Source organism: Terrapene carolina, unplaced genomic scaffold (genome assembly GCF_002925995.2).
Source record: "Terrapene carolina triunguis isolate 2854851 unplaced genomic scaffold, T_m_triunguis-2.0 Scaffold211, whole genome shotgun sequence".
NCBI classification, from domain to species: Eukaryota; Metazoa; Chordata; order Testudines; family Emydidae; genus Terrapene; species Terrapene triunguis.
The window spans coordinates 13,803,984-13,831,130 of NW_020664562.1; the positions used below are offsets into that span (position 1 = coordinate 13,803,984).

The 27,147-nt window shown below is 41.9% G+C and overlaps 1 protein-coding gene across 1 annotated transcript in view; it reads left to right on the forward strand.

The window, feature by feature from the left end:
- The window catches only part of LOC113407450 (calmodulin-regulated spectrin-associated protein 2-like), a 188,311-nt gene that overhangs the window by 5,540 nt on the left and 155,624 nt on the right, over nt 1-27,147 (forward strand). Inside the window, exon 2 of the mRNA XM_026655999.1 lies at nt 12,797-13,056. Within this exon, the coding sequence (XP_026511784.1) occupies nt 12,797-13,056 (260 nt within the window). The remainder of the gene's footprint in view (nt 1-12,796; nt 13,057-27,147) is intronic.

Below are 27,147 nucleotides of genomic sequence, written 5' to 3' on the forward strand. Positions count from 1 at the left end.
TCTAGCTCCCACCCCGCCATAAAGGTCTCCCCCTTGCTCTCACACAGATTGTGGAGCACACAGCAAGCTGCAATAACGATGGGGATATTGGTTTCACTGAGATCACAGCGAGTCAGTAAGCTTCTCCATCTCCCTTTGAGACGGCCAAAAGCACACTCCACTACCATTCTGCACTTGCTCAGCCGGTAGTTGAACAGTTCTTTTTCTGTGTCCAGGGCGCCAGTATAGGGCTTCATGAGCCAGGGCATTAGCGGGTAGGCTGGGTCCCCGAGGATGACTGTAGGCATCTCCACATCCCCAAGAGTTATTTTGTGGTCTGGGAAGTAAATACCTTCCTGTAGCCGTCTAAACAGACCAGAGTTCCTGAACACGCGAGCGTCATGAACCTTGCCCGGCCATCCGACGTAGATGTTTGTAAACCGTCCCCGATGGTCCACCAGTGCTTGCAGCACCATTGAAAAGTAGCCCTTTCTATTGATGTACTGGCTGGCCTGGTGGCCCGGTCCCAGGATAGGGATGTGAGTCCCATCTATAGCCCCACCGCAGTTTGGGAATCCCATCGCAGCGAAGCCATCTATGATGGCCTGCGCGTTTCCCAGGGTCACTACCTTTGACAGCAGTACCTTGACGATTGCCTTGGCTACTTGCAGGACAACAACCCCCACGGTAGATTTGCCCACGCCAAAGTGGTTCGCGACTGACCGGTAGCTGTCCGGCGTTGCAAGCTTCCAGAGGGCTATGGCCACTCGCTTCTGGACAGTCAGGGCTGCTCGCATCCGGGTGTCATTGCGCTTCAGGGCAGGGGACAGCAACTCACAAAGTTCCAGGAAAGTCCCCTTCCGCATGCGAAAGTTTCGCAGCCACTGGGATTCATCCCAGACCTGCAGCACTATGCTGTCCCACCAGTCCGTGCTTGTTTCCCGGGCCCAGAATCGCCGTTCCACAACATCCACATGACCCATTGCCACCGTGATGTCCTCGGCGCTGGGTCTCATGGTTTCTGACAGGTCTGTGCTACTCTCAGACTTCAGATCCTCACCCCGCTGCCGTAGCCTCCTCGCCTGATTTCTCTGTATCTGCCTCTGGGAAAGGTGGATGAGAAGCTGCGAGGTGTTGAGAATGGCCACAACTGCAGCGATGGTCGCAGCGGGTTCCATGCTCACAGTGCTGTGGCGTCCGCGCTGTCACTGACCAGAAAAGTGCGCGAACTGATTTCCCGCCGGCACTTTCAGAGAGGGAGGGCGGGAGTGACGGACGGATGACGACAGTTATCCAAAAGCACCCTCGACACATTTTTTTTATCCAGAAGACATTGGCGGCTCGACCCACAATTCCAATGGGCAGCGGGGACTGCGGGAACTGTGGGATAGCTGCCCACAGTGCACCGCTTCCAATGTCGACGCTTGCCCCGTTAGTGTGGACTCACAAAGTCGAATTACTGTCCTTAGTGTGGACACACACGTTCGACTTTGCAATATCAATTCCACATATTCGATTTAAGTGAAATCGAACTACCCTCGTAGTGTAGACATACCCTTAGGTGCCACAAGTACTCCTGTTCTTTTTGCGGATACAGACTAACACGGCTGCTACTCTGAAACCTTTGTTTAACCAGTATTTGCATTTGGTATGAGCCAAACATACAGCACAAGAACAGAAGATGTATGTGGGAAATAGTCATGTAAAAACATCATGTATGAAAAATGAATGAGATTAAAATGACTTTGAATATAAAAATAATGCTAGGAATTCATACTTCCTTTCAGTCTTATTCCATTTCCTTTAGCATCCATTTTCAATTCTTTCAGAGTTAGGAAGAAACACAACCTTGTCCTACAAACCATAGCTGAAATTTAACTGGCTATATCAGTTCATAGCCTTAATTCAACATAACTCTATATCAAGCAATGATACTTAACGTGCAAGCAGATAAGTCAGGAGCCTATGTTGCCCTGATGATACTTGAGAGATTTAAGTTCAAGATTACATTCATTCTTTAAATGTGAAAGAAACAAACGATTCTTTTAGCTTCTGGCTACTGTTTTACTGCAAATACAGGTACAATGTAACAAGACTCAGACAAATGGAAAAAATATTTCTTTAACAACAAATAACTGTACATGATTTATTTTGGTTCTTAAATTTTTGAGACACCGTTGCAGAGTTCAGGTAATATCACAGTTGATTCATAAATAGAGAAACTTGATGTCCCAGACAACGGTCTATGAGATTATATATTTTTCTTATTTTTATGAGCTATATTTACAGTGATTATTCAGGATTTAATATGGTTCTAATCTAGTGGTCAGTATGTGTTGGTCAAATGAACTTAATGCATTTTGTTTAATGTGTTTAGCTCAATTTCTTTCCTAACATAAGCATAGTGCAGCGAGAGCTTGATTTCTTTTTGTGTTTGTTTTAGAGCAGGGCTTTGGACCGGAGTCCGGAGCAGTGGAGCTGCAGGTTTTTGCCTGGAGCTGGAGCACAGCTCCAAAGCCTTGATTGGAAATATTAAGATTTTGATTTGTTGCATTATGTTTGTACTTAAAACTGCCTTTCCCTAGAGAGACCTTTATGAAATGGCATTCTTTTGGAGAGTATCTGCATTAGAGATGCATTTTCATCTAACATAATGAAAGGAAGCTTCTTAAAAAGTTCAGGGTGCTGGAATGCAGAGGTGTTTTAACTGTCAAACAATTTAAGAGATGTAGAAGTAGCTTTATTCTTCTAGTATTTCAAAGGGGAGAACATTTGGGTTTAAATCCACAAACAATTACCTTATATGGTAAAGTCTATTGAATTCAACAGACTACTCATGAGATTAGCGGTTTGGAAGAAAACAAGAACTTGCCTTTAGTTTAGAAAATCTACTTTCCATACCAAATGACTGAAATCCGCTGATATATTCCTCATGTACCTTAAAGGAGGATAGGCCTGACTAGTGAAAAGAATTGAAATACATTGTAACAGTGTACAAGAGACTTATGCCCTTGAGGTCTTTGCAAGTCTTTTGAAGACATCTCCTCAAGAGTTTGTGTTCTTTCTCTTAGAACCATAGTCACATTAGAGAATGAACTGTATTCTGAGAGAATTTTAAAAGGCAACTCTATAGTGAAAACAGGTCTACACGGTACAGATGGGGGAAAAATCCTTTTTACAATTAAGAGGAATCAGACTGTGATTTTTTTTTTTTAAAGTTCCTGCATAGAAGCATTTAAGTTGCAAAAACAAATTAGATTCAATATAAAATTTTGGGCCGAATTCATTCATGCTGTAATAATATTGAAGTAACAGACTACAAAGTACTTTTTTCTTGAGCTTGCATTAAGCAGGAATTCTGAAAAGTTTTTACCTGATAATTCACTTTCTCAGAATTATGCTGCAGATGCTCTCCTGATGAGTGGTGGGAGCCAATATAAACAGTCTGGGTCTTTGTAAGAGATTCTAGAATGTACTATTCTCATGGAAGACATTTTAAAAGGGTTAAAGTTAATACAGTAAAATAACTGAAAGCTTTGGTTTAGGTCAGTGGTTCCCAAACTTTAACAACCTATCAACCCCTTTCACTAAAATGTCGTGTCTCGCAAACCCCCTCCTAAAAAATGAATATTTCCAGGGATTGTCTCCTTTACCTGAGTATAAATTATAAAAGCAGTGATCTTGGAAATATAAAAATTGTTTTTATGACATGCTGCTTACACATTACACCTCTACCCCGATATAACGCGACCCGATATAACGTGGTAAAGCAGTGCTCCGGGTGGGCGGGGCTGCGCACTCCAGTGGATCAAAGCAAGTTCGATATAACACGGTTTCACCTATAACGTGGTAAGATTTTTTTTTTTTGGCTCCCGAGGACAGCGTTATATCGAGGTAGAGGTGTATTTATTATTAACTATTATTTATCATTACAGTATTTTTATTACATTATGAAAATGGCAACACTCTTCCAAGATCTCACTTTCTTAGCTTGTATCACATTGAATAAGCCTGTTATAAGACAAGGCTCCTATGTTTCATCAAGGAGTATCAGATATGAAACAGCTTGAAGGTATTTAAGAAGCCAACTCAGAGTTCCTCCTACACAAGCATTCAGGTCTTGAGCAGTCCAGGCAAACAACGCACGTTACAACAAAGCTTAAACTTGTTCTTCATAATAATTTTAAAAACAATACTAGCTGCCTATTTAATTTTAAAAACAGCAAAAAATATCCACCTCTCTTTCCATTTCTTATAAGGAGTCTTGAAGTTTAAATCTCCTCAGTGTGAGAGAGATGCTTGCTTTGATCTGCTTAGCTCTTGGAAGTCCAGGGGCTCCGGGCTGCTGGCCCCCTGTGGCCCTGGGTCCCTAGGGACAGCTCTGTCTGCCATTAGGGAATTTTTTCCCGAAAACCCCCTGTAACATTTCGCAAACGCTGAGGGGTTCTCAAACCCCAGTTTGAGAGCCATTGGTTTAGGTGAAGAAACCACACAAGACTGACACAATGTATAAGAGTACTGATTTTGGTTGGGTAGGGTTGCACATATGTACCAGATGTCTAGCAGGTACACTTCTGTTAAGAGTAGGTATGGTATGAGGCTTTGTTGTCAGCTCAGAAGATGTGAGGTATCTTGGTGTAAAGTTTTCTAATAAATATGAGTAGAAGTTATGTGGCATTATGGTTATAGAATTGACGTTGTTTGAGCTAAAATACCCCACTTGCAGGTATGGAGATAATTCTGTAAATTATTTAAGTGTAATGTTAATTTAGAGTCTCCTAATCTTCTAGTACCTAGTTTCTGTGGTGGTGGTTTTTTTTTAAAGTGTTGTCTGTAAGACGGTTTAGAAGAACTAATGTGAAACACATTGACGCTTGAACTGGAGCTCTTGATGTAATGGAGTTTTGTAAGGTGCACCAAGGTCTGCATCTACTAGGCTCTGAGTTCAAGTGTGTGTAAATTTTGAACATCTTCCAGCTTCAGTGCAGCTTACAGATTCCTCAACCCAAAAACCACTGTGTGTGGTACAGTTTAGGAGTGCATTAAACCAAATACATTCGACTTCCATACAAAGTTGGGAAAGTGGGTAGAGCCTGCTCAGTTTGCAAGTTAAATGTATATACTGTGGATTGGATAAATTCCAGAGAGGTCCTTACTGAAAATTCTTTGCCCCCAGCCTTAAAGTTTAACCTAAAGAATGAATGGTGAGATTGATCCTAGTGGACATGGACAAGTAATTTCTGCATCAAGACACAGGAGTTGATCTCTCAGATAACTGGCTCCCAGGCCATTCAGGACTTCATAGATTGTAATCAATATATTGAATTGCCCTCAGAGTTGAATAAGAAGCCATGCAGAGTACAGAATATTGATATTATGGGCATATAATAACTTGCACCAGTCCGGTTTGCACTAGCTGCAGCTTCAGGGTACTCTTTAAAGGCTAACCTCTTTTGAGTGTACAGTATTGCATCAATTCAGCCTTCAGGTTACAAAGTCGTGGCTCACTATTTAGAAGTTCTTATCAGAGACAATGATCTTAGCCTTTTGACCAACCATAAATAAAAGACAGTGGATCCAGAATGACCTTGAGACTACAAATGTTTTGGGAATGTAAACTTGCCAGCCTGGCCCACTCCTCCAGATGCTTCCCTCTATTGTTTCACTTCTGTCTGAGCCAGTTTCCCTCCATCCACTTTCTCACCTTTATTAGTTCTTGGAAGGTGCAGAAATTGCCATATAAGTTTGACAAAAGGGAGCTAAAAATCTGAGTCATTTATAAATTGGTGATGAAGGTCACAACATTTCATAGTCTTTCCTGGTAGAAGTAATTATACACCTGAACAGCAACAGGGAAAGCATAGAGGCCTGTAAAAACCAATACATGCTTTTCTACTTCAAGGTCATGTAAAGGTTTAGGATTTCTCTTAGAAAGGATTGACTTACTAAAGGCCACTCTCACAAAAGTCCGCAAGCAAGATGATGGTCATTTCTACTGAAGACTGCTTGTCTAGTAATCAACAAGGACACAGTCATTATAAAAGAGTTCATAGAATCTTTTTTTTTTTTTTTCTGTATGATGCCCTGGCTTGAAACCAGATTGATGTGAGGTGACATGTGAGTACAGCCTTTTTTAACTTCACTCTTTCAGTAACCTTCCTTAGGTTGGTAGCAATAACTGGTGAGGGTAACAGTAAGTGGCCATGTTACTATGTGGCTGGTATCTGGACTTGGAAAAGAAGTACTCTCAAACACTGTCAATAATGGGCTGCTCATGCCATGAATAATAAGGGTCCAATTCACAAATATCTAACTGCAATTCCCCAAAGACATAAGATGCTGAAGGTCTCAATGGATGAAATTCTACCAGAGAACTCGATAGATTCCTACCTCTTTATCTGATAGTGAACTCATGGCTCTGAACGAAAGTCTGATCCAGTCAACCTTTTCAGTAAAGTAGATGGGGAAAACTTTTCAATGTTTTGTTGTAGAAAGCAAATGAGTGAGCACTAAACCAACCAACATTTTGAACAGGTCTTTGGGTCAAGACACTGCTGTTATGCCAGGGGATGGTGTGGTGTGGTGGTTGGTGAGGCAGGCTCTGAACAGTGCTTACCTGGGGGGCTCCCCGGAAGCAGGGACATCCCCCTCACTCAGGTCCTAGGGGGAGGCGTGGCCAGGCAGCTCTGCACACTGCCTCCGCCTGCAAGCACTGTCCCTGAAGTTTCCATTGGCCTTGGTTCCTGGCCAATGGGAGCTGTGGAGGCATGCAGAGCTGCTTGGCCATGCCTTTGCCTAGGGCCTGAGTGAGGGGGATGTTGCTGCTTCCGGGGAGCCCCCCAGGTAAGTGCTGCCCAGAGCCTTCCTCACCCTGTCCCGTGCCCCTGCCCCCTCCCACACCCAAAGTCGTCTGCTGCTGCTGGGGGAGGGAGGCACAGAGCCAGGTAGGGAACCAGTTGGCCCTACCAATCTCCCCTCCAGCACCAGCAGGGGTCCGGGGCTGTGCACCGCCCCCCGCTCCTCTTCAGCACCAGCGAGGGTCTTGGGCCACGTGCCTCCACGCCCCTCCCCCCCACTCGCCCCAGAACCCAGGCCACCCTACCCCAGCACCCGTGGTGCCCCCAGGAAGCCACCCCCGAAGTTTTAGTCAGGGGTATATAGTAAAAGTCATGGACAGGTCATGGGCCATGAATTTTTGTTTCCTGACTGTGTCCTGTCCGTGACTTGTAGTAAAAACACCTGTGACTAAAACATAGCCTTAGTTATAGGATATTGTCACTTTTTAAACTTTTTACAGTTGAGCTCACAACTAGGGTAAATTTGTAGGGCTAATTATTATAACAGTGAACATTCTCTATAAACATGTTCCATCAATCTCCTTGCTTATAAGAAACCTACAATGAAGAGAGGTCTCCACAGTCAAGATTATAGGAATAGGTTAAGCCTTAAAATGGGGACATTTTATGCTTGATTTCTAGTAATGTGAACTACCTTCTTTTTAAATGATACCCTCAAGAAAATAGCTGAAGACTTTACTTATTGACTACTCCCATCCTCCTTCTTCTGAACAGTTGTGTACTTATTAATTTAAAACATTCCCAGATCTAAACCGGCTGATTTATAATATTAAACTGTATAACTTAAAGGTGTAGTATCATCCAGTTAGATGCCTGGAAACTCTTTGGAAAACAAGCTTGACATTTTAAAGAAAGCTTACTCTCTTCACAGCAATGCAGGTCATTTTTTCCAATTAATAAATCTTTCCCACACTAGATAGTGTGGGAAAGATTATCTACCGCTTTCCCTTTAAATTACATTTATATTCCAAAATGTTAGCTTGTTTTTATTTTACTTCTTTAAAAAAGTTGTTAGTGGGTATTCCTCCAAAATTTTGATGAAGCGGGAAGGAAACTATTGAGTAACCTCTGTGTGTGAACCTGTAACTGAAATGTTCATTATGGTATTATCTTAGGTTCTGGAGGTACTCTCTAATAAGAGAATGTGTGGGTTAAAAATGGAAAGCGTGATTAAACTATTAAAAATCTTGGTTAACTAAAATCTTCATGTCTTATGAGAGAGACACATCTTTCAGGCCTGGATCCCGTGTACACAATATATGTGTGCTTATCTTTCGCTGCTGTGAGTAATCCTATTGAAATAATAGGACTACTTGCAGTGTGTGAAGTTAAGCATGTGCATAAATGTGTGCAGGATCATTTCCCTCAGTCCATTACAAATTATAGAAGAGAACAGAATGACCCACAGCACTATCATCAAAGTATTGGACCCAAGTAAATGAAGTGAAATAAGCCAGTTAATTTCATTTTGGGGCAGTAGAACAGAAAGGAAAACACAAAAAACAAAATATCGTATGTTGAGCTTGCGTATTTGTTTTGACTGGTCTCCTGGTAGCCCAGGACCAATGAAATCTCTAAACCCAAGTTCAAGATTGGAATTCTCCCTGTGGTTTGTGCTTTCCAAAAATGAAACCTGTGTCCTACTGACAATATGTCAATCCAGCCCAATGTAATGGACAGGTCCTGCATATTTCAGTGTTGGTTTCAAGAACAACTGTATTTTTGGGCAGCAGAGCATAACCACACATCTTTTTTTGAAACTACTCATTAACTTCAAAGCTTGACCTTGAGATACTTTTGGAGGCAAGGTGTGGGGAAGCAAAAGTATTAATTTACTAAAATTAGCATCAGATTCCTACTACATCTAGTAGGACTTCAGTTTTACAGACAAACTCCAGTCCTACTTGGCGCTCCATGTAAACATGGCCCGCTATGCCTGTGTGGAGCCCCATTGTCTTCAAGGCTCTACACAGACCATAAATCCACCTGCACACAGCTCCATTGCAAGACCATGGTCTTAGGAAAACAATGAAAGAAATAGTTATATCTAGCTTATAGTCTATGACACAGTTCTTAATCGGTGGCAAACTGCAAAACTCTTGAAATCCATTGATCTGTTATCAAGACTAGTTCTGATTTCTGTTTTCTTATAATACATACATTGCACCAGAAAAAAGATTTATACATTTCTGTCAGTGAGAAGTAGAATCCTGTTCAGTGGGGGTTTCCTCAAAAACCATCCTTGGATTTAGTGGCACACTTTTCATCCTGTTCTAACAGTTAATTCCTTCTTTCTATAGTTTCCCAGTGTTCTTGTAATTTTGTATGTGTCTGTGATTATACTTGTTCTGATGGTATTTCAGTAAACAAATTTATCTGGTTTCTACTTTATTTGGAGCATTTATTTTAGTTGCTTTGTACCTTCAAAAAGTGTCCACTTGAATTGAAGCCAGTTATCTATGGAAATGGGATTAAATCTTGCCATATATGCTATCCAGAATGGAGCTTATTGTGAGCTTCTATGGCCTGCATGCAGTCTGGACTTTTTGTTATGTGTGCACACCTGTAGTGGCTTGCTTTGAAAATTGGTTTTCTTTCAATTGATTGTGTACTATTCATATTAATGAAAACACATTATAATCTAGAACAATCTTATATTGGTACTAAAAAAGAAAAGAAAATTATGCTGGCTAAATTAAATTATAGAGATATACCTATCTCATAGAACTGGAAGGGACCCCGTAGAGTCATTGAGTCCAGCCCCCTGCCTTCACTAGCAGGACCAAGTACTGATTTTTGCCCCAGCTCCCTAAGTGGCCCCCTCAAGGATTGAACTCACAACCCTGGGTTTAGCAGGCCAATGTTCAAACCATTGAGCAATCCCTTCCCCCTGGCTAAAGAAATCACTGGTTCCATGGGCAAATCTCAGATAAATCTAATAAAAGCTATAAAGCATGAGGACATTGCTGCATATGGGGAAAGGAACATGTGTGGTGTCTTTGAGAAATGGCCTTAAGATGAAAGGTTCTGCAGGATGTCATGTCCTAATTTTTGTGTTTAAGGAAGGAGGATTATTTTGTGATTGTGTCAATCAGAGTAACTGTAAAAGTTTACAGTTCATTTGGTATCTCGTAATGGTGATAAGTTCCTTGACAGCTTAAATATATTTATTAAGATGATGCATTTTAGGGCAGAGAATAATCATTAGAAATGATAAAAAGAGTAGCACAACAACTAGAAATGAATATGGCATCCTATATTACAGGGATCGGCAGCCTTTGGCCCGCGGCCTGCCAGAGTAAGCCCCCTGGCAGGCCGGGCCAGTTTGTTTATCTGCCGCATCCACAGGTTCGGCTGATCGCAGCTCCCACTGGCCGCGGTTCGCCGCTCCAGGCCAATGGGGGCTGCGGGAAGTGGCGGCCAGCACATCCCTCAGCCCGCGCTGCTTCCCGCAGCCCCCATTGGCCTGGAGCAGCGAACAGTGCTGCTAACACATCAAACTAATCACAGCACAGTGGTAAGGACCCTTTTTATATTGTTTCATTTTTGAAACTATTATGACTCAAAATACACTAAACAAATGTATACAGTTAAACTGAAGCTTCAGTCAAATAGGATTCATTGTGCTATATATAAAATGTTCAGACATCAGTATTGTACAAAATCATTTATATAAATGTAGGTCTGAGACTTACTATCTTTTAAGGAAGGCATAAAGAACTTTACCCCCTTTTTTTGTTTTGTTTTGTTTTTTGTTTGCAAGGTAGTAGTTAGATTAAAATTGGGAAAGCCAACAGATAATTGTTTAATTGTGAAGAGATAACTTTTGTTTGCCAGTGGACTTAAAATGTTCTTAAAGGGCATCGATTAGTTTTGCAGACAAATCATTATGATCTGCATTTTAAGCCTAAAATGTTAAACTCCTAGCCAAACTTTAGCTAATGGTAACTTTTTGTTCTGTTTATTAAATTAGAAACAGTTTCTCTTCCCTCTTGATATAAAGAATCTGCAAATCAGAAGCAACATCTCATCCAACATTACCTTTATCATGGTGGGGGACTGAGGGAGGCATTTAAGAAGTACACATTTTGTTTAAAATCTAGAAAAACATCGGGCTTCTATACCCCTTATCTCCTCCTGTAACCAATTGATAAAAGAATGGTAGTTCTTTAAAAGCTAATTAAGGAAGCACTTTGACTATATAATAGAATAAATTTGACTTGGTGTTATAAATGAAAAGATAATCCCATGATATTCTGTTGTTCCCACTCCCTCCCATCCCCCGTGTGGATTAAGAATATAAGTATGGCCATATTGGGTCAGAACAGTGGTCCATCCAGACCAGTATCCTATCTTCCGACTGTGGGCAATGCCAGGTGGTTCAGACTCTCAGTCATGTATTTCTTATCACATCACATAAGCTGGAAAAAGCCTGCAGTTTTCTTTGTTGTTTCTTCTTGGCCCTTGGCTTCTTGGCTCTTGTTTCTCCCTTCCCGGCTCTTGTTTCTCCCTTCCCTGTCACAAGTGAATGGGTACTTAAACTCCAGTCCAAAGACTGGACATATGGTCCCTTGTCCCACAAATGATACCAGTCTAGCGTGCTTTGGGGTGACTGAGATTGCACTTCTCTGAGTAGACCAAGGGTTGGCAACGTTTGGCATGTGGCTCGCCAGGGTAAGCACCCTAGCGGGCCGGGCCAGTTTATTTACCTGCTGACGTGGCAGGTTCGGCCGATCGCGGGCCCCCACTCGCCACGGTTCGCCGTCCCGGGCCAATGGGGGTGGCGGGAAGCGGCGCTGGCGAGGGATGTGCTGGCCGCGGCTTCCCGCTGCCCCCATTGGCCCGGGACAGTGAACCGCGGCCAGTGGGGGCCGCGATGGGCCGAACCTGCCGCGTCAGCAGGTAAATAAACTGGCCCGGCCCGCTAGGGTGCTTACCCTGGCGAGCCGCGTGCCAAACGTTGCCGACCCCTGGAGTAGACGATCACCAAATGCCATTGTAATGCTTTCCTTTTTACATATGGGAATGGAAATCCTGAGGCAAGGTCTAAGTCCTATCTGATATTAATGCCAATATTACTTGATTTGATGTAATGACATTTTGAATTCTTTTATAGCTGTTCAGGTATACTTGTAAATGGGATATTATTATTTGATTCAAACATCTTATGTCTTTCATGAATGATGCATCTGTAATAACTGGCATATGGTACTTGGAAAAGTTGTCATGGCTTTTCCTGTAAAGCTTGTAATAGACAGCATTGTCCCAATTTTGGGTGAAAATCTCAGCATAATTTGACAAACTCTTGTGTAGCTTTTTGTTGGCTCTGCAGCCATTCATTTGAATGAGAAATGCACTCTGTTAAAAGGAAGTCAGTTACACACAGTTCCAGAGACAGCGTTTACATATTTTAGCAAATGGGTGTGGCTTTCTTTTTTTCTCCAGAAGTGTTATGTACATTAGAACGTATTATTGTTCTATTTCCATAAAATTCTGGAGTGAGACAGACAGCTTGTTGTGTTGAATCACAGCTGTCTGACATCATTTTGACTTTGTGGCATGAGCTATGATATATGACATTAAAAGGAGGAAGGTTTGACCATAAACTTGGAAAAGCCAAGACATTTTGAATTAATGCTGCTTTAAAACCACATCTTGGCCATGTTGTGCTTTGCAATGTAAAACCTCTGGGTTTTCTCCCAAGCTAATATCTGTGGCCTAATTTTGTTTAACAATATTACATTTACAAGTAACTTTTGCTAACTGTTTTGTTCAGTTCTTATTCTGTAATTGGGTCCCCCATAGATTTGTGTTAAAATAATATAGAAATAGTTATATAAAAAGGGATACTTCCTAGCTGCTAACAACTTTAAATAATTAAAGTGTGTGTGTATAGATTAGGTACCTTTCCTAGTACTGTGTAGTGTTGTTTATCTGATTATATCTTTTGGTTCTTATAGAAAATGTTCCAGAAGAATTGCAAGAACCATTTTACACAGACCAGTATGACCAGGAACACATTAAACCACCTGTTGTTAACTTGCTGCTATCTGCTGAACTCTACTGTCGTGCTGGAAGTCTTATTCTCAAGAGTGATGCTGCAAAACCACTTTTGGGTCATGATGCTGTTATCCAGGCCTTGGCACAGAAAGGTCTTTATGTCACTGATCAAGAGAAGTTGGTAACCGAAAGAGATCTGCACAAGAAACCCATTCAGATGGTGAGTGTGGCTTTTGTATTTTTTTTTTCTTGGTGTTCCTAATAGCAGTATAATTAAAACTTTATTCTGTCACTGGGCTTGTTTACATGTGATTGAGAGAAAGGGGTTGCTGTTGGTTGGTTGGTCATGCAGCATATTAAAAATACAGTAATGAGATGTAGCATGGCTGCCTGTTCACTACAAAAGATAATTTAGAAGCAACTCTATTAAAGAAATAATCACAATGTGATTTCAATACATAAAGTCGAGCTGCTGGAGACATCTTATTTTATTTGTATTCCACTAGTGACCATACTCCAATCAGTGTGCTAGAAGTTATATAAATGAGTAAACACAGCCCATGCCTTGTAGGATTTGTGGATTCCCTAAATAAAATCCTGGCCCCTGTGAAGTCCATTGCAAAACTCCCCTTAACTTCATTGGGACTAGGCTTTCACCCCGGCCCCTAGATCTAGTGAAAATAATCTACAGGTTATTTCTGTTTCTCTCCCTCTACTTAAAGAGCAAATTGGCTACGAGGAACCATCTCTTTTGTTTTTCATAATTCCTATTTCTAGATACATAGTGGGGGGGAAAATAACTTGATAAAAATCATCAGCCCAATAGCTGAACCTACAGCTTCAATTTTCCCTGGATCTCTTTCACTTGGAATCTACTTTCTGAAATCTGCTCACCACTACATTTGGTAGTCTTCATGGTCCGAGCACAATATACAATACAAATATCTCTATACAATAAATTCATTAGAAACCTGAGTTGCTAAGATTTTTTTTTTTTTCATTCTAAAGTGTGAGATTATTAGCAAGCAGTTAACATGACTTAATCTGCATCATGTTTATATTGCCAGGAAATATTTAGGCCTATTACTTAGTTGTTTTAAAAAATTCACAGAACTAAATTCCTTAAAGCGGCTTCAGGTTTTTGGTTTTTTTTTTTTTTTTTTAAAATGGATAACTCACTTCATTCTTGTAGAGTACTCTGTTTTGAAGACACCAGTGTTCCAAAGGTTGTAGTAAGATAAGGATTTAGCCAATTGAGTTGTTTTCTTCACTTCATGTTCTATATTACTGTGAAAGCAAACTAGAGCAGTGGCTCTCAAACTTTTTTTTACTGGTGACCCCTTTCATCTAGCAAGCCTCTGAGTGCGATTTCCCCCCCCTTATAAATTAAAAACTTTTTTTGTGTATATTTAACACCATTATAAATGCTGGAGGCAAAGCAGGATTTGAGGTGGAGGTTGACAGCTTGTGACTCCCCCCATGTAATAACCTCGTGACCCCCCAGTTTGAGAACCCCTGACCTAGAGACTTTATTGTAGAAGCCTGCTTTCTCAGTGACCTGGATCACAACAAGCACGCAACACCTGTGCTCAAAATTCTGCACTTCTGGGAGGCAGGGACACGGGCTGGGGCTGCTCAGGCCCCACGCCCAGGGCAGGTGGAGGGACCTAGGCTCCCCCTCAGCTGCCAGCGCAGCTCTCCGGCTCCAGCGGGGGGGGGGGGGGGCTTGGAGCCACAGTCCAGCCACGGGAACAGCTGGGCAGACAGCTGTGGGGAGCTGTGTGGTGGACCCTCCACCTGTCTTGGTCAGGGGACCCGAGCAGCCCCCAGCCCATGTCCTTGTCCCCCAGGCTCCCTGCCCAGGGCAGGTGGAGGGTCCATGTTGTGGTTCCTCACAGCTGCACACCTGGCTCTTACTGTCAGAGCCCTGCGCGGATACAAAATTTGTATCCGCCTCCGCCCTGCTATCCGCAAAAATGGTCCACTGATATAAAGCAGCTATCCGCAGATTTGCAGGGCTCTATGGCTTGGGTTTATTATATTTGGAGATTCATCATCATATTTTGTATTGTTTCTAAAATTATGTAAAAGTGTGGCAGATGCATTTGTAAAAATCAGTACATAAATAAAATAGCCATAGATACAGACAAGATACCTGAAACCTTTCTCTTCACCACCTTCTCTCAGAAATCGAAAAGGTAATTTTTATATTGGCTAGTTACCTATCTAATGGAGACCTGAAAACAAATAACTCAACTGTCCTTTTTGCAAACATGAATTAAAGGAATCATCCCCAACCTTTTAATAGTATGGGAGAAAATAGTTCTGACATTCTCTTTCTGCTCAGGTAACTTCCTCCGTAGTAAGGAGTGAGTTATGTGGTGTAAGACAACTGGTAAGCATACTGTTTTGAACAATTCACTGATAGTAGCAAGGGAAGATCATGTCATAGAATTCTGGCGCTCCCACATAGTCCAAAGATGGTTATTTCAGACACATCCAGTATTCTGGACAAAAGGAGAGTGAAAAACACCCCCATATAGTAAACTAACTAATAAAGAACAAACTCTGCCATGCAACTGACATGGTTCAAGACATTTGTAATGTCCAAAGCTTGAAAGAGCCTCTGAGAACCACTCCAGTAGCCAAAGATGGCTCTCTTAACAGTCTCGAGGGAGCTTACAAACATATCTGTGTTTAAACTAATTGTCAGTGGCCTTTGTTCATTCTACATGAATGGTGCTTCCTATCCTCTCCCTCCCATTCAATGTAATTTCAACACCATAAATGTTCAGTTTACAGACATAGTGATTGGAGCCTGGAGGACAGAAAATCTATCTGGTCATCTACCTGGATTCTTCAAATCGTAGAAAAAAAATCCCATCAGTACTTAGAGGCTTTAATGGTTTTGTTTTGAAGTCCCAAACAGGTATAAGGCCTTCATGTCCATGAGAAGTAGGGATGGGCTTGTGTCTAGGAAATGTATAAAGTGGTACATGTTCAGCTGTGTGTGCTTAGAGCAGTAGATTAATTCAACTGTGTGAGGCTTAAGAGAGCATGGGAATCTTTTTTCCCCTTGTTACCTATAACTTCCCTCCTTAACATCCTCACCTCTCACCATAAACTTGGACTTTAATTCAGAACGCCTATCTCTTAACAGTTTTCTGTGATGCAACTCCACCAGGATAGAGGGGCTCTAGTGCAAAAAATGTTTGAAATCGTCATGTGGTGGTTGCTCTTCTGTATCTGAGTCAGAAGATATGTTAGAATAGGCTAGACCTGGTTCAGTTTTCAACTGTAGAAAGAATTAATTGGAGAACAGCTGCAGAAAGGGAAGAAGTTAAAACACAACTGAGCCTTCTGTTGTATGTAGTGGAGGGTTTTTTTTTGTTGTTTTTTTTTTTAATTTACATGACTGTCTTCCACCAGTTGAACTAAAAGCAAGAAGCAGAACCACTGGTTGAACCAAATCGCATAAAATGTTTGACATTTTGTTTTTAATGCCTTCTGCAAAAAAGTCTTATGAAGCATGACTTTCCTCTAGTTTTGATCCCTTTAATGTAGGGGTCTCAAACACGTGGCTGGCCCGCGGAGTTATTTCCTGCAGCCCGCCATAGGCACCGACTCCACCGACAGCCAAGCTCTCCTCTTCCCACCAGTGCGCTGCGTCCCCGCTCCTCCGCCTACCTCCCAGCACTTCCCGCTGCCAAACAGCTGTTTGGTGATGCTTAGGACTTTCCAGGAGGGAGGTGGGAGGAGCGGGGATGCCACACGCTCAGGGGAGGAGGCGGGGCAGGGGCAGGGATTTGGGGAAGGGGTTGGAATGGGGGTGGGGCTGCATGTTTGAGACCCCTGTGATAGACTCTTAGGGGCACCGGGCACCATCGCCCAGGGGTCTCTCTGTTAGGAGTGCTGGGCACCCAGAGGGTCCCTCCCCCCCATTGCCAGGGGTCTCTCTGTTGGGACACTGGACAGTGTCTGTGACGAAGTGGAAATTTTCTGTAACATTTTTATAATTCCTAGGTGAGCCTCAGTTTCCCTCTTGACTTTGCGCTGTGACCGGGGGGTGGAAAGGGTTACTCTGTGCGGGAGAGAGTCAGCGCCTATGGTGGGCTGCAGGAAATAACTCCACGGGCCGCGTGTTTGAGACCCCTGGTGTAGATCATCATAAGTGTTAGTGACTACATAAGGAATAGTTATAGGTGTTTATATTTTATTAAAACACCTCTTTGCATTACAGTTTTAAAAAAGTTAATTCATTGACTTTTAATAGCATACTATATTACTCTTCATTTTATTTCATTTTTGACTATACTTTTGTATCATTGTATGAAAAGGTTTCAGTGATGCGGCCCTCGGGCCAATGTACTAATCCTCATGTGGCCCTCATGGTGATTTGAGTTCGAGATCCCTGCTTTAATGATTGGTTTATTTACATGTATAGTATTTGCCTTTATTTTTTCCCTAGGAAAAACAAAGTATTCTTCGGGTCTATATTAATACAGTACTTGTAAAGGGATTTTTTTTTATTCCACAGAGAGATCATGTCAGGTGTATATTTTGTTTTGTTTGAGGAACTGTGTAATATTAAACTTCAGTGAATTTTTTTTCTTCTGGTTTCAGAAAGCGTGTCACAACATTTCATAATTATTGTAGACAATTGGAACTTTGTTATACAATTTTTTTCTAGATGTTATGTTTTTGCTGTACAATAGCTACATATTTTCTCGTACTGTAGTAGGCTACAACTTTAGTGAGCTGCATTTGCCTCACCAATGTTGCCATTGTTCTAAGAAAGGGCTTCTCAGTTGTTCACCTTTAATCTGATATAAACCCCAGGACCAGCACTATGGCCTGGCTTATTATAAAAGCAAACTCCTTGATGATCTTAAGTATTTGTATGAGCCCCAATGGGATGGACTCTATGAGAGCAGGAAAAGTAAATTCCAACCCTAATTCACACTTACAGGTAGAATTTTAACAAGGGCTTCCAGGGACACCCACAGTAATTCTTCATATTACCATGCCTCTCCACAGCAAATCCTAGAGGTTTCTCTTCGATGAAAAAAAGGTTGTTACTCTAACTCTGTTCTCACCAAACAATAAAGGATAAAATGTAGAATCCAGAATTGGGGAAGAGAATCAACTTTTTTTAAAAAACTAATATTTTTTCTCATAATAGAAACTTTATGCTCTTTAGCATTATAATTTTTTTTAAAGACTTTCAAGGTGGTCACAGTTAAGATGCAGAATTGCCTGTCTTAAATGGGCAAATTCCATTTGTAATAAATTATCCTGGCACTGGCAGGCTTAAAGATGGACAACAGTGCATTTTTCCCCCCTGCATAATACAGTTGTTACAACAGGACAAATTATTTTTATATTTGGTTATTTAAGAGTTCAGGTTTACTAGGTAAAACAGTAAAACAGATTTATTTAAAAATTCCCATATATATTCGTTCATAAGCCGAATATTTTTGGTAAAAAAGTGACACGTCAAAGAGCGGGGTCGGCTTATAAAGGGGTCTACACCAAAATTTGATGATTTTAAAATATATGGAATCCTTGAATATGTAATACATTGTCGTTTTGTTTACCTGGAGCGTCTTCCGGCCACAGGGAGCTGAGGGGCTCCATGCTTGCAGACGCTCCAGGTAAACAAAATGTCCCACCCACCAGCGGCTTACCCTGATGGCCGGGAGCCAAAGTTTGCCAACCCCTGAAATATAGGGTCAGCTTATGAAAGGGTCATAGAGTTTTTGCTATTTTTACCTAACCATCTTGGGGGGGGTGGGAGGGGGGAGTCAGGGTCGGCTTATAAACGAACAGGCTAATGAATGAGTATATACGGTAATCATTTAAGACACAATGTACATAGATCAGTATGTGAACTGATCTTAATTTTCATAGTCCCATATTGGTTGTACTTTCAAAAAAGAAAAAAAATGTTTAAAAACTTTCACATGCAAAATTGCCATTTAAAATATTTTAGGTTTTGGCCTTTAAAAGTCAGATAATAATAGAATACTGAAATTGGCAGGAAAGGTGGACTTAGTTCTTGTATACTCCCACTATTTTGAGTCATTTTATGTGAAAATATATCCACTCTAACAGTGGGCCAGAGCCATATTTGGAGGAATAGAGAATTTCATGTTCTATATTAGTACTGAATTATCTATATAAAAGTATTTATTATTGCAAGCCCAATCAACTTACTAGTATTTTTAACATAAAGTGCTCCATTATGTATGTAAGTCAGTTTATCCTTGTCCTGTGAGTAGGAGGGATACTCTTTTTTGTTGTTGTAGAGTTGATAAAAATCTACATAAACACTTCTTTTCATGGGGTCCCTTGGTGTGGTGTATAGACCCCACACTGATGAGGGAGGTGTCTCCGGCAATGTCAATCATGGATGATGGCTAAGGCTGTTTTGGTTGGATATTTTCAGTAAAAGTCATGGACAGGTCATGGGCAATAATGAAAAATTCACAGAAGCTTTTGACATGTCCTTGACTTTTACTAAAAATACCCATGATAAAATGGGAGGGGGGGGGGGGGCCAAGCTCCTGGGATCCCCCCTGCCGCCCACAACAGCTGGGAGCTGCTGGGGTCCCCCCTGCTGACCACAGTGGCTCGGGAGCGTAGGGGGTCCCCCCTGCCGCCCGTGGTGGCCCAGGAGCAGAGGGGGTCCCCCCTACCGCCCGTGGTGGATGGGAGCAATGGGGATCCCCCTGTTGCCCATGGGGGTCCCCGCCACCGCCTGCGGAGGCTGGGAGTAGTGACAAGGTCCTGCAGCTCCCAGCTGGTGCTGGCTGAAGTCATGGAGGTCTTTGGAAGTCACGGATTCCGTGACCTCCGTGACTAAATCGCAGCCTTAATGATAGGCCTTTAAAAGGGAGGAAACTGCAGTCAGTGGGGGCAGTGGAGGAGCAGGATGCCTAAGCAGGAGACTGCTGAAGCTACTCCTGGAGCCATAGGAGGAACTTCCATGCAGGAGATCTTCATCCTGACCCTATGGGGAGTGCAGCAAACTCCCAGGGAGAGACTTCAGAATGCTCGCAAGAGGCAGGCATGATATACCTGGACTTCAGCAAGGGTTTTGACACAGGCCCACATGATCTTCTGATAAGTAAGCTGAAAGAAATGGGGGCTCAGTGGAACTACCATTAAGTGGATACATAATTGGTTAAACAACCACAAACACAGAGTAACTATTAATGGAATGATATCAGATTGGAGGGAGGTCTCAAATAGGGTTCCACAGGGATCTGTTCTGGGTCCAGTGTTTAAAATCTTTATTAATTACTTGGATTTAAGAATAGAGAGCGTGCTGGAGGCTAGAGCTAAAATTCAGAGAGTTCTTGATAAATTGGAGAACTGGGCTATAGATGACAAAATGAAATTCAACAAAGACAAATGAAAGGTGCTACACTTCGGGAAGAAAAACCAATGCATAAATACAGAATGGGGGATAACTGTCTTGGCAGCAGCACTGCTGAGAAGTATCTGGGAGTAGTGGTGGATCACAACCTCAATATGAGTCAGCAGTGCGATGCTATTGCAAAAAAAGCAAATGCAATTTTAGGTTGCATTTACTTAGGCATAGCACGCAGGTCACTGGAGGTGATAGTACTGCTCTACTTGCCGCTGGTTAGGCCTCAGCTGGGCTATAGTGTCACCAATGTATGGAAAGGATGTAGAGAAACTGGAAAGGATCCAGAGGCAAGCAACAAAGATTATCAGGGGGATGAAATGCAAGCCAAATGAGCAAAGGCTGAAGGAACTGGGTATATTTAGTTTGGAAAAGAGGAGATTAAGGAGCGACATGATAGTGGTCTTCAAATACTTGAAAGGCTGCCATATAAAGGATGGAAAAGTTGTTTTCTCTTGCCACAGAGGGCAGGACAAAGGGCAATGGGTTCAAACTGAATTATAGCAGATGTAGATTAAATCTCAGGAAAAACTTTCTAACTCTGAGAACAGTAGGACAATGGAACAGGTTGCCTAGAGAGGTTGCGGAAGCTCCTTCACTGGAGGCTCTCAAAAGGAGGTTGGGTAGTCATCTCTCTTGGATTGCTTAGCCACAACAAATTCTGCATCTTGGCAGGGGATTGGACTAGATGACCCCTGTCCCTTCTAACTGTAAGGAACCAGGTGGAGCCACCCAGTGCAAGTAACTGGGTTGTGGTCAGGTTCTCCCATCATCTGGGAGAAAAACCTCAGGGCAGTCCTTTTACAGGGTCACACATTTGACTGGTCTTCTGCTTGCTCTGTCTGATCCTAGACATGAGCAATCTCTAAATTATCCAATTTACATGTTTTGAGCAAAATGAGCCATGTGAGAAAGAAGAATTGTAGCATGGGAACCATTTGGATTCATTTGTTGACTAACCTTTCTCCTTCAGGGGAGAAGGGATTGAGAAGGGATAGTAAGGATCCCTTCTTTTGCTCTCTGCATCCAGGAAGGAGTTCTAGGGATGTGAAAAGGATATTATAGCATGATGTGGCATCATTATATGATGCCATTTTTCTGACAACACAATTATGTGATAATGCAGTATTACAGTATAACAATAAATCATCTTGTTGTGACTTAGTAGCTTTCTGAAATTCTGTCAAATGACAGTGTATCTCCTCAGGTAAATAAAGAGAGTTTTCAAATACTTATAAATTGCAAAATTTTCATATGAATCTTCCCATGTATCTGGTTAGAGAAAAATTCTTAAACCACTGTCCATCCAGGTGCAGGGGAGATGCACTGGAGAGAGGGGAGACAAGCCTGCACATGTTTTCTGGAAGGTTAAAGAGCCCAGAGTGCCCCTACTGCAGGCCTGGCATTTTGGGGAGAGGGAGCCAAGGATCCACACAGTGGATCATCTGGAAACACCTCCCACCTGTCTTCCTCCTGCATACTGAAATGTAGACAATTTGGCTTCAAAATAAATTCTGGAGTCTAGAAAATTGCGAACAGAGCATACTCTGCATCTAACTTCACCTATCTTTAGAAAAATGAGCCGTGTCTCCAAATATTTCCATGTATAGTCATTCAAATACAGGAAGATGGGAGTGAAGTATGTACTTCGTGTCCTAAGTATCATCTAATAAATGTATTTATAAGGTCTGCTAAATTTTGAACTTTTATCTGAGAAGATACTGCTCAATTACTCAACCCTTTATTTACTGTAACAATAATCTTAAATTTTCACACATGCACAGTGATTTATAAAATATTTTTGTGATGTTGTGCAGCCTATATGGTTTTATAAAAACATGATAATAAGTGAATATAATGTAACTGGGATAGTTTTAGAAAAATATGGTAATAAGTGATATGCTTCATGCAAAAGGTCTCTTGTAAGGTATCATTACAAAGCTTATAATCTGAGTGTGATCATCCGATTTGTATAAATGTACCACTCTTGTATCTAAAACTAGAAATATAAAATATAACACTGAGGGCCTATTGTAATTATGTAAAGTGTGGGCCATTAATGATGGTTTGGAATCTTGATGACTCCCATTAACCAGGACCATTGTCTGCAGATGGTTGTGTTTACCTGTGAGTCTTCCTGTATATGTTTGTGCTGGCAAGTGGGCAATGAAGACTTGCAGTGACATGTGATCATGTCACCTGAACTGGAATCCATCTTTAACCTGGTGCTTTTCCAGTGCGGGGGTGGTGGAAACCCAGAGGGACAAAGGGTTCCCGCCTTATGCAAAAGATATAGAAAGGGGTGGAACAGAACAAAGTGGAGAGAGGAGCCATCATGAAGAATCCCCTAGCTATCACCTGAGCTGCAACAAGAGCTGTACCAGGGGAAAGAGTTGTGCCCAGGCCTGGAAGGTGTCCAGTCTGAGAAAAAGCTTACTGAAGCATCTCTGAGGGTGAGGTTATCTGTATTCAGTTTGATTAGACATAAAATGCACAAATCTATTTTATTTTGCTTGGTGACTTACTTTGTTCTGTCTGTTACTACTTGGAACCACTTAAATCCTACTTTCTGTATTTAATAAAATCACTTTTTATTTAGTAATTTACTCAGAGTATGTATTAATACCTGGGGGAGCAAACAGCTGTGCATATCTCTCTATCAGTGTTATAGAGGGCGAACAATTTATGAGTTTGCCCTGCATAAGCTTTATACAGGGTAAAACAGATTTATCTGGGTTTAGACCCCATTGGGAGTTGGGCATCTGAGTGCTAAAAACAAGCACACTTCTGTGAGCTGTTTTCAGGTAAACTTGCAGCTCTGGGACAAGTGATTCAGACCCTGGGTCTGTGCTGGAGCAGATGGGAGTGTCTGGTTCAGCAAGACAGGGTGCTGGAGTCCTGAGCTGGCAGGGAAAACAGAAGCAGGGGTAGTCTTTGCACATGGGGTGGCAGCTCCCAAGGGGGTTTCTGTGATCCAACCCGTCACAATTTTAACTTAAAACTGTAAACACTTCTGCAAACATTAATCCTCACTACACTCTTATAAAAGCAGTCAAGTATTATTCTCCCATTTTTGCAGTTGTATAAACTAAACAGAGGTTAAATGAATCAAATAAGTTACCAACAGCAAGTGAGCGGAAGCCTTGGGATGAGAACTCAGGGCTCCCTGATTTCCAGTGTTCTTCTACACTGCCTTTCATGATAAATTTTGAACTAAATCTTATTTTTATATTTTGTAAGTGGCTGTATACTATTATTACTATTAAAACAATTCAAAAACCTGTGAACATACTGTTTCCTTTTTTTAATTGGTTGTTTCTGTCTACAGTAGACAGAACCATCATTTTTACATGTTTAATGTATTTTAATAGCTAGGAAAAGGTTAAGGTTCTCTCTGAATTAGCATACTTTTGAGGCTCCAAGCAAGATGTTAATAACACTTTTACACACACACACGTACGTACGTACGTATTTCTATACTATGATGCTGGTTTTATCAAGGCTTGATTTTTAAATTTAAAAAAAAAGGCTTTGTAACAACCATTCTAATATTTGTTATCCTCCATTTAGTTGCAGCTTACCTTCTTTTAATACCCTTTTTAAAAGTGCATTCTGTGAAGAAAACTGCTTAAAATCATTCTCCCAGCACAGTCTATCTAGATTTATTTAAGAATATCTCCTGGTATGCTAAAATGTTAACTTCTATGTTGAAGTCTCCAGTGGTCATTATTACATTTTTGTTTACCAACTGGAATGGAACTTTGAATGTGCCACTATTGATATCTGTAGCCCGGGTCTATAGCTCTCTGTAATCCAATAAGAAAATGTATGCCCCAATGCAGATTTTGGTCTCTTCACAGAATGTTTCCATTTGAAATGACATCCCTTTTCTCCATCTCATCAGAGGAATCTGTATCTCATACCCTGGGGAAAGACTCTAGAGGTTATATACCCCTCACCCAGAAAGTTTGCAACTACATGCTGCAGATCCTGGAGTTTCATGTAACAGTGTAAATTGCTGTTGAATTAATTTAATTTTTACAGCATCAAAAAGCGTAACAGATACTTGACAGAGTGAAAAATAAGGCATGGTTCCTGCCCTGAAGAGCTTACAAGGGTGGGCAAACATTTTGGCCTAAGGGCCACATCTGGGTGGGGAAATTGCATGCAGGGCCATCAATGTAGGGTTGGGGTGTGGGTTGGGGTGTGGGAGGGGGTGCGGTGTGCAGGAAGGGGCTCAGGGCAAGGGGTTGGGGCGCAGGAGGGGCGCGGGGTGTACAAGGGGGCTCAGGGCGAGGGGGTTGCGGTGCAGGAGGGGTGCGGGTGTACAAGGGGGCTCAGGGCAGAGGGTTGGGGTGTGGGGTGCAGCAGGGGGCTTAGGGCAGGGGGTTGGGGTGCAGGAGGGCTCTGGCCCTGCACCGCTTACCTGAAGTGGCTCCGGGGTGGTAGTGGCACGCACCGGGGCCAGGGCAGGCTCCCTGCCTACCCTGGCCCTGCACCGCTCTGTTCCACTCCTGGAAGCGGCCAGCACCACGTCCCTGCGGCCCCTGGGGGGCAGAGGGCACTGCACGCTGCCCTCGCCTGCGGGTACCTCCCCCAAAGCTCCCATTGGTCGCAGTTCCCCTGCTTCTTATATAGAGAATGTTACCTTTTTCTGTCATGTGTAAATGTGGGTGCCGCCCGCTTCTGGGAGCGGCACAGGGCCCGCGGCGCCACCAGGATGGCAATCCTGCCGGCCGGATCCAAAGCCCTGACGGGCTGGATCCAGCCCGCAGGCCGTAGTTTGCCCACCCCTGTGCTAGATTCTCCAGAGTTTAATCCACCACCTTAACAACTGATGATAATTCCGTCTGCTGTTACCTCTCTCCGTGTAGCGTACATGTTGACATATAACCTGGGGAATCTGTTGTACCATGTGACATTGCGGCATGATTCTGAATTTGTCCGTTTCCTGTATAGAAAATGTGTTGCCTTTTTCTGTCATGTGTAAATGTGAGTACTTGATTTAGGATGAATGTTGCAGTAATATCTAATTAGAATTCAACATCTATAATATATATTCAAATGAACAGTCAAACAGATCAGTTTGGATATTGAAGTCTCTATATTATGCTGAGGAAGGACTTGAAGAGCATAATATTCTTGGTCTGTTTTTGGCTGAAGTTATGCATTGTATACTTGCTGAACAAAAATTCATTAAACTTAATATTTTTTTGCACTGTAAATACTGCCATGTATAAGTTATTAAATAAAGAAGCTTTTTTTGTGTTTCTGACAGCCTACTTTGAAGGGAAAACAAACAAACTTGAATGAAATTATAGCTTTACAATGGAACTGTTCCAAAATAATTTAATTTATATGTAATATGTTGTGTCTCCAGAAAGTCTGCTATGAAATCACTTACCGGAGAAATTGCAATATTTTCTCTCTTTGTAGTCACTCATAACAAACTATTTCTCATTTATTCCAAAGTTCTCTCCTGGACAGTAGACTTTTGTGTTAGAGTATAAATTTTGGAATCAGTTTAATTCAGGGTTGCATGGGAGTAATGGTAGCAGCAGTGATGCCACAGAATGATGCATTCTTTGGTAAACTAGTCAGAGTTTCACAGAAGATTATATTATAAAACAATTAACTATTTTTTATGTATTCAGAGCCCCCTGTAGCCTGGTTTGTGTGAGAACTCTGTAAACTTGTGGGCTTGAATTTGAAATTTATATAAATTGTGAATGAGCCTTGCTTGAAGAAATGGGCTTCAATATACAGTTGTAGATATTTGCGAATAGTTTGCAGACATAGTTTGCAGTACTGTAGTACTTTCCTATTTCTTTAATTGGATGCTGCCAAACAGATTGAGCCACGTGTCTAAGACTGAAATCAATTTAAAGGGTTTTATAAAACTTCATATAAAAAGAAAATTTAAAATTTCAATGAAAATAGTTTTTTAATTTAGTTATTTTTCTAACCTTGTTTTAAATGGGCAAGCAAAGTAGTATTAAACCAGAAAGTGAAAACTAACTCATGACAGGCATTAACTTAACAGGGTCAGCATATATTAGGGCTGGTCTATACTTACCGGGTAGTTCGACGGCTGGGGATCGAAGTTCCGGGTTCGATTTATCGCGTCTGGTCTGGACGCGATAAATCGAACCAGGAAGTGCTCGCCGTCGACTGCGGTACTCCAGCTCAACGAGAGGAGTACCGCGGAGTCGACGGGGAGCCTGCCTGCCGCGTGTGGACCGCGTCTGAACCGCGGTAAGTTCGAAGTAAGGTATGTCGAATTCAGCTACGTTATTCACGTAGCTGAATTTGCGTACCTTACTTCGACTTGGGGGGTAAGTGTAGACCAAGCCTTAGTCTACCCTGCCTTGTCTCTAAACTAGGATATTCGTTAATACATTCCAACATCTAATAAAACACCATAAGGCTTTGTCTAGAGGAGGACAAAAGCTGAGTTGTGCTGGAGCAATTTAAATTTGTTGGATACAAGTTTTTAACTAATACATTTTTAAAACCCTAATGTCGCCAGGGCAAGTTGTGTTGCTACTTGATTTAGCTGGTAGAGCTGAATCCTAGGCTCCCACCTAGGAGTTGAAGCTCCTGCATTAGTAAAGTGCCATATTTGTTTTTCATGGTACAAACCTATTTAAATCCTTCTCCATTTAGATTGCCTTTATGACTGGAGTGGGAACTGTTTCCTGTATTTAAACTCTTTTCAAAGAAAATGCAACATGAGTATTGCAAAACCACTGTAAAGTGCCTTATTATGCAAATGTTCTAGAGCAATGAACACATTGTCTACACTAATCAAATCTGAGCAGGGCCGGCTCCAGGGTTTTGGCCGCCCCAAGCAGCCCAAAAAAAAAAAAAAAAAAAAAT